This window comes from Aedes aegypti, chromosome 1 (genome assembly GCF_002204515.2).
Source record: "Aedes aegypti strain LVP_AGWG chromosome 1, AaegL5.0 Primary Assembly, whole genome shotgun sequence".
Lineage (NCBI taxonomy): Eukaryota > Metazoa > Arthropoda > Insecta > Diptera > Culicidae > Aedes > Aedes aegypti.
Window position 1 is genome coordinate 247,233,181 of NC_035107.1, and position 8,004 is coordinate 247,241,184.

General features: G+C 42.0%; 1 protein-coding gene across 1 annotated transcript; it reads right to left on the minus strand.

Annotated features, from left to right (window-relative positions):
- Positions 1-231: 231 nt before the first annotated feature.
- On the minus strand, positions 232-8,004 carry LOC5566465 (regulator of G-protein signaling 7). The gene is made up of 6 exons (XM_001650797.2): positions 7,184-8,004; positions 6,065-7,068; positions 5,889-6,002; positions 5,695-5,820; positions 2,855-3,146; positions 232-1,256 (listed from the first exon to the last, which is right to left on the minus strand). The coding sequence occupies exons 2-6, from the start codon at positions 6,964-6,966 to the stop codon at positions 1,197-1,199; spliced, it is 1,494 nt and encodes a 497-aa protein (XP_001650847.2). The 5' UTR covers positions 6,967-7,068; positions 7,184-8,004; the 3' UTR covers positions 232-1,196.

The following is an 8,004-nucleotide window of genomic DNA, read 5'->3' on the forward strand; positions in this document are numbered from 1 at the left end:
ACATGAGCCATTATTGTCATAGTCATTGTCATCGTCTTGAGTCATCGTCATTTTAAAACCCGATTGATTGCTCTGATATGGATACCAAAGTGGCGATCGAAGAAAATTTTAGAAAACCACATTCAATTGTACGCAGGGGGGCTACAGGTAGAAACAACAGATTATCAAAGTTTTTTTTTTCCGTTAACAACAATCACAATAAGTCTTGTAGTTTTTTGTTAGAAATGTTTCTGTTATAGATCGAGAACGGGTTCGGTGTTGAATTAGTTGGCATTCCTCTGCTTAGGTAGTGTCGGAGAGCTTTACGTATAGACTTGATTAATAAGTTTGGTTTGACCAATATGCTCACTAGTTTGTTGTATATCCGTGTTTTTTTTTTCTTGAAAAGTTAACTGCGATAGCATTGAGTTAATGTTTCTTTATCATTCACTACTTTGATTTCGGTTAGGGTTATAGTTGCATTGGATATTGTTTGATTGTATGTTGTAAGTTATGTTGATTCAGTTTATAGGGTATTGAAGCGAATGCAGAGAAATGGGTTTAGTTGCTATTGTTGGAATGATTGTAGGGGAGAAATCCAAAGACCAGACATAGAACTGTTGTAGCAAGGGTATAGATTGCCGGAAATGTTAATGTTGTTGATTATAGAGTTACGTGTTAAAAATTTGATTTCCACTAAAATGCTGTTCCAAACTTTAAAATCTCACTATATGTTCGAGTAATGGTGGGTTACCGCGGATGTTTTGATAACATTTTTCCTTCTTATTTCTTAGTTAGCTGTTTTGGCTTTTTGGCTACGTTGTTCTCTAGTTTCTGCATTAGTAACATGTCGGATTAACTCTGGTAACTTTAAATTTCACAATTTGCCAAGCTTCTAGGACATCCATCACTATTGTTTCTAGTAGCGTGATTCAGCTTCTCTCTAGTGGTATAGGTGTTTGCTTTCTGCTCAAATGTAGGTACGACATATTCTCCTATACACGAACATTTACTGCTGCTCTAGAACAATTAGTTTTGAACCATATTGTTTTGTTTCTTCTTCTGGGAATAGTTTCTGTTCTTGCTATATAGTACACGTTTTTGGGGCTATTGTTATTTATTGTTTCAACAAGTCTTCTCTTGTTGACAAAGTTTGCCATTTGTGCTGTTTCGGGGGCCTCAGAAGCCCACCTCTTATACGTTTCACGCATATCTGCTTAGTTTATCACAGGTGTATCTTTTCTGCCAGAGAATATTCGAAGTCCTCGCACCGATGTCTGATGCCGATCCAATCGAATCGTTTGAATTTGTCGATAAACGTTTGCATACATTTACAACGGAACAGTAAAAGGTATATCGTTTGAATATCAGTAGGATAACACATTCACGACTTCATATGTCTATATACTACTTACTATTCTACCACTACTCTAGTTTTAGCTTGTTTCGACTAAAGCTACAGAACAAAAATGATAGCAAATGTAATATTGATATTGATGTAGACAAATCATGCAATAACTCAATTTATGGATTATTAGGTGTGTTTTACTGTAGATGCCCTAACGTGTATCTGAAACTCGTGGATACAGTCAAAGGCGGGTATAACTATCTGAAAACAATATATGAAAATAATATGTACAGAAATTTAATTGATCTTCGTATAACAAATCGTACAGTAATAGACCAAACAGTTGAAGAACATCGATTAGGGATCTGATCTCGTCACTGGAAGTTATGGAGACAAATGACTTATTTCTTGGTTTAAGACATTCGAAAATATCCACAATTGAAACTGATGATGAATTCGTTATCAGAGCTTGAATAACTATCAAAACAAGCATGAAAAATTAGCCCTAAATCAGTATCAGAAATAATTATTCGCATTATAATAGCATTACGAATAACAGTACTATTGCTGCTGTATAGAAACCCTACAAGTGAATCATTGATGCCTCTAAGCCTTATGCATACAAGCATTAAACAAGCTTATGTTTTATCAGTGCGCAGCATAAAATAATATGTAATATTCTCTGGTTTTTGCATCAGAGGGATGAGGATGACATAATCCAGACATCAGAGAGACATCAGAATGACATAATCTTAAAAACACCGAGGACTCTTTCATAAATTTCTTTGTGTAGGGAACCGGATCCTATTCTTGTCACTTTTGATTCACTTCGGCAGTGGAGTGTTTTGAAAGCTACAGAGCTCATATTTGGCCTCAATGTGCGACGTACTGAAGCATTACTCGTTGCAAAGTTTCAGATAATTCGGTCGAGAAAAACCCCCCATGTCAAAGTGAATCATGGAAGTGCTCAAGTGGTTCTGCACCCTATTTATAACCTTAAAAATTAGTGGATAATTTCAAGAATTCGTCTAAGATTCCTTCAGAAATCATAGGAGATTTACCTTCAGCATTTTTTTTAGCAATTTCAATAAGAACTTCCGCAAGGATTTTTAAAAGCAGTATTACAATAGACAGGAAATGTTGTCAAAAATACCTTCATGAATTCACCCGATAAATGATTTCCATGAGACTGAGACGTGAGATACATCTTGAAGAAATGATATATCTGACAAATTGTGCCAGGATGTGAATTACGGTAACACTAACGCGCACTAAAGCATCAATTTTTGTCGAACCTTCAAAATTTAGAGGAACGGTACCTACTTGAAAAATCAAATTAAAAGAAATAAAAAAAAGCGAACAACATGAGTTTTCCAATAAAAATTATAAATCCTATACACTCCAATATCTATGGATAAGAAGCAGGTTGCATCAAAGCATAAAAATAAAACAATCTAAATTCCCATAGGAAACTCTAGTCTAGTTGTTGCTCTTCTTCACACCGAACAAGTTCGGTATGGATTTTACCTTTTTCTTCGTCCCGTTCAGGAACTCCTTGTACATGTCCGACCGCAGATAGCGCGAGTAGGAATCGCTCTTCATCAGATAGAAAACGTGGTCCGCGGCCACGTCGAAGCACCAACGGCTCGGGCTTCCGGTGCCCTCCTTGATCGCTTCCCGGGCCAGTTCCAACGACTTGGAGTCGATGTTGACCGGACAGGCCGCATCCGGGGCCAGATACTCGTTCCAGATCGCGTTGGCGGCGTCCTTGATCTGGGACTGCGGCAGGGCCTTCATCTGCTGGATCGCTTCCCAAAATCTGCAAAAAGGGGAAACGAGGTTAGAATACGGATCTGCAGGAAAATCTGTTGCTTATTAAAAGGAAGAAGATAAATCGAATACATCCCTGGCGCGTATGTACTCAATGTTGAGAGCGGTTAAGGATGCCCTTCACCAGCTCAAGAACAATAAAGGTGCTGGTAAGGATGGTATCGGAGCTGAGCTCATAAATATGGGACCGGAGAGGCTGGCCATTTGTCTGCACCGTCTGATAGGCAGAATTTGGGAAACAGAACAGCTACCAGAGGAGTGGAAGGAAGGGGTAATATGTCCCATCTACAAGAAGGGCGACAAGTTAGATTGTGAGAACTTTCGAGCGATCACCATTCTAAATGTAGCCTACACAGTATTATCCCAGATCATCCGTCGTCTGTCACCTGTAATAAACGAGTTCGTGGGAATTTATCAACCCGGCTTCGTTGACGGCCGTTCGACCACGGACCATATCTTTACTGGACGGCAAATCCTCCAAAAATGTCGTGAATACCAGGTCCCAACGCATCACCTCTTCATCGATTTCATGACGGCATACGATATTATTGACCGCGTAGAGCTTTGGAAAATCCCAGATAGCCGTAGCGGTAAACGCGCAGCTATTCAGCATGACCAAGCTGAGGGTCGTGGGTTCGAATCCCACCGGTCGAGGATCTTTTCGGGTTGGAAATTTTCTCGACCTTCCAGGGCATAGAGTATCTTCGTACCTGCCATACGATATACACATGCAAAAATGGTCATTGTCATAGTAAGCTCTCAGTGAATAACTGTGGAAGTGCTCATAAGAACACTAAGCTGAGAAGCAGGCTCTGTCCCAGTGGGGACGTAACGCCAAAAAGAAGAAGAAGCTTTGGAAAATCGTGGACGAGAATAGCATTCCAGGGAAGCTCACGAGACTGACAAGAGCAACGATAGAAGGTGTGCAAAATTGTGAGAAGGTTTTTGGCAAACATTCCAGTTTATTTGGATTCCACCGGGGACTACGATAAAATGATGGACTTTCGTGCCTGTTGTTCAATATTGCGCTACAAGGTGTTATGCGGAGAGCTGGGCTCAACAGCCGGGTTACGATTTTTACGAGATCCAGTAAATTTGTTTGCTTCGCGGATGATATGGACATTGTCGGCCGAACATTTGAAAAGGTGGCAGACCTGTAGGTACAGGATGGCGAAGGATGAACCACGAGCTAGCCCAACTCTACGGCGAACCCAGTATCCAGAAGGTTTGCCAAAGCTGGAAGGATACGATGGCCAGGGTATGTTGCAAGAATGCCGGACAGCGACCGTGCAAAGATGGTGTTCGCCTCAATTCCGGTTGGTACGAGAAGGCGTGTAGCGCAGCGTGCTAGGTGGGCGGATCAAGTGCACAGCGATTTGGTCAGAACAGGTAATATAAATACAGTCGACTCTCCACATCTCGATGTTCTACATCTCGATATCTCTTCCTATGTCGATGATTTTTTCGGTCCCTTCAATCTGCATACATTTTCACTCTCCATATCTCGATATCCTCCTTATCTCGATATCTCCCTATCTCGATGTGATTTTCGTTCCCAATTTTCTTTCCGTATGTCGATATGCCCATTATCAAAGGCTACTAGACTAGATTTTAGAGATTCAAAACAATTTGCGAAGACGAAATGACATTTGTTTGTTTTTGATTTTCCTGGCAACGGAGTGATTTTCAATCTAGTATTCGTTAAAAATTTGTTCTATGTCTCGATCTCTCCCTATCTCGATGATCCCTTCGATATCGAGATGTGGAGAGGCGACTGTATTACATTCAGTGTTGTGAAAAACTCAATTTTTCACAACTCACTCTTGAGATTTTTCATGCGTGAGTTGTCAATCATGCAACTCAGCAGTCAAAAAATCATGGATGAGTTGGCTCACCTTTTTGACTCATTGTCTCGTATACCCACAGTTTACTCACACACGGCAATAATTTCTTGTTAGTCTGGTAAAATTATAGTAATCCTTTCTAACGTAAACAACAACATTCGGGTGTCATGAGTTTTTGTCGGGTTTTGCGACTGAATTATTTTTTACGGTTTGAGTTGATTGAGTTGATTTTGCATCAAAATCTCAAGTTAGAGATTTGCGAAGCAGATCTCTAATGAGTTTGCTCTCACGGGAGAGCGTATTGATTGAGATTTTGAGTGTGAGTCTATCAACACTGATTACATTATTACCATACTCGGTACCTAGCAATAATCCCTTACATTGTGTAAAAAATCAAATCACTTTTTTTCTGCTAGCTTAGAATCTATTCATGGTCTTGTTGGAATTGGTCTTCAAGGTAAAAATTCATGTTCAGTGCTGTATGTAGATAACCTTTTGCTAGTTTTCTTTGCAAATGTATTTTTGACAATAATAAATTCAGCATTAATTTTGAACGTCTGGTGCTAAATTTCTTTCACCAATCGAGCTGAGATTTAGTTATTGTGGGACCCAAACGAACCCTTACAAAAAGAAAAAAGGATCCTATGGGATACAGCATAGGGCATTGCAAATGACAATCAACAAAATACTCACTTAAGGTTTTCTCCGCTAAACTCCTTATCGAGAAACTTAGTAAACTGCTCACGCCCAATCGGATCGTTCAAAAGTTCTCGCAAGCTGAATCCCCATCGCTTGACTCGTTTCATAGCGATATCTTTGCTGAAATTCGAAATAAAATATAATTTACAATACGTAAAACTTTTGTTAACCATGAACAACTAGATTACCCCTGCTTTTCCGTGTCCCAAAGTTCAGTGCTGTCCGATTGCCAAGGGTTCGGATAGTCCGGCGCTGTTAAGAAGTAGTCGAACTCACTGTACTGTTCGTAGTACGAGACGTACCTGAAATGAGAGAATGGCATTTAGGTAATGACTCGAATCTCACTCATCCACTCAGCACTTACGACTCGGCGGCCTTCGACACCTTGATGGTCCGTCGCTCGAGTTTCTGCTTCAAAAGGTTGATTGTCTTGGCCATGGTTTCCGCCGGGTTGCTGTTGGCTGCCGTATTGGCCGAACCGGAACCGAGACTGGACGCACCTCGGCGGTAGGCTTTCTTGATGTCCACTTCCGTGGTGTTGACACAACCGGGCATTGGACGGTGCACGTCCCAGAAGGCGCGCTCTTGCGAATCGAGTACCTTACGCTCGAGCTTGTCGCGCTTCTTGTCCACCTTACTCTGCGCTTCGGCCTGCATGAAGATGAACTCCCATTTCCGGGAGAACATCTTCTGTAGTTTGGCCAAGTTTTCGGCTTCGTAATCGGCAAGTTCTAGGCGAGTTTTGTTCTGCATGGTGCGCTTGCAGAGATAGATGGCGTAGTCCGTGTTCTCCGGTTCCCAGAAATTGGATGGCCAGAAATAGGGCGTCTGGAAGCGATAGAAGGTCCCGTCGTTCTTCACGGTCAGCTGATGGTCGTCGATCGGAAAGAGATAACCGTGGGAAGCTAGTAGATGAGCCAGATGTAAGGCTTCCGTTACGTCGTCAACGGCCAGATTCTGAGTGATCCATGTGATGAGGTCAGCTCCGGTGAACACCGACGGGACCTTACTCATGAAGGCTTTGACTGTGCGCACGGACACTCCGGAGCCTTCGGCCTGCATTTTTTCAATGATAGCTTCCATCTTTTTGTACACAAGAATGTTCGGGGCATCTTGGCTATGAGGAGCATGGTGGGTTGTTCCAGCACTGAAACTCACCAGAGGACCAGTTCCACCACCGGAACCTGCTCCACTCATACTGCTATTTGAACACATTTTCTTTGTTAGCCTTTCTTTCTCTATGTCCACCGTCTTCTTAGTGACCATCGTTTTCCCAGGATGTCTACTATGGGTAATAATTTTCCTTTGCTTAAAATTTACGCGATTCAGGCGCAGTCCCGATAAAACTTGTTGCGGGGAAAAGGTATGCTGCAAAACATCAAAACTCATCAAATCCAACTTTTGTTGAACTGCAAAACTCCCGTAATTGAATAACACTCCAGAGGAGGCGATCCACCCACCAAGTACAAGCTCTACAACTTACTCGTTTAAAACTTTTCACGTATCGAACCCGTTCGTCGTAATCATCCTGTAGAACAGGAAAACTCTAAACGCCTAGATGTAGACGCCCAAGCACTAGCACAGCAATGAACTTCAAAACACCCAAAATTTTCACATCTTAGCTCGATTCGCGAAAATTTTCCTCTTGCATCCGTCCTGAAATTGATTTTTCTCCATCTGTCATTGCTAATGCTCGCCAAATGCTGTGCCGATGTCCCTGGGAGGAGGTTGATCGCAGACAAAAAGCGAGAGGTCAAGACGACGAAAAACGGGAGCAAACAGCTCCTAAATTACTATAATATCAGCCCGTATGTATGCTCACGCCTCGTGCGACCACCCACGCCTCCCCCCGCACGTGGTGTGCATATTTTCCTTCCCTCGCATCAACGCACAGTCGATTATGCTGCAGTTACTCTCTCACTCTCTCTCTCTCTCACTTGGGTGCGCTCTCAAGTCTGCAAAGTCTCTCGCACACCCAACAGGGGGTGGGAAAATGTTTGGATTTTCCATATACAAGTTGGGTGGGTGGTTGGGAGTCGCCACCATTCGCTCTGTTTTTGTTCTCGTTCAAATAAGAAACACGCTAAGCATGTTTCACGCGTAATGATTCAGTTTTGTCCTTTGCTCCATTTTTACTTGGCCCTCATCAGGTTATCGGCTCGGCACAGTTTCCATAGAAACGGTGCTGCTTGACGGAGATTTTTTTTTCAAAATGAATATTCTGAAGGTTTTTGTAAAGAATGATGTCCAATCATCGGGTCCAATCCGGGTTTGGGGATAATTGTTGACAAAATATCAACCGGA

Coding starts and splice junctions, on each gene's coding strand:
- LOC5566465 (XM_001650797.2), bottom strand. CDS start 6,966: ATGGTCACTAAGAAGACGGTGGACATAGAGAAAGAAAGGCTAACAAAG. Junction 5,821..5,888: donor TGGGACACGGAAAAGCAGGG/GTAATCTAGTTG, acceptor TTCGAATTTCAG/CAAAGATATCGCTATGAAAC. Junction 1,257..2,854: donor TGAACGGGACGAAGAAAAAG/GTAAAATCCATA, acceptor GATCGGCATCAG/ACATCGGTGCGAGGACTTCG.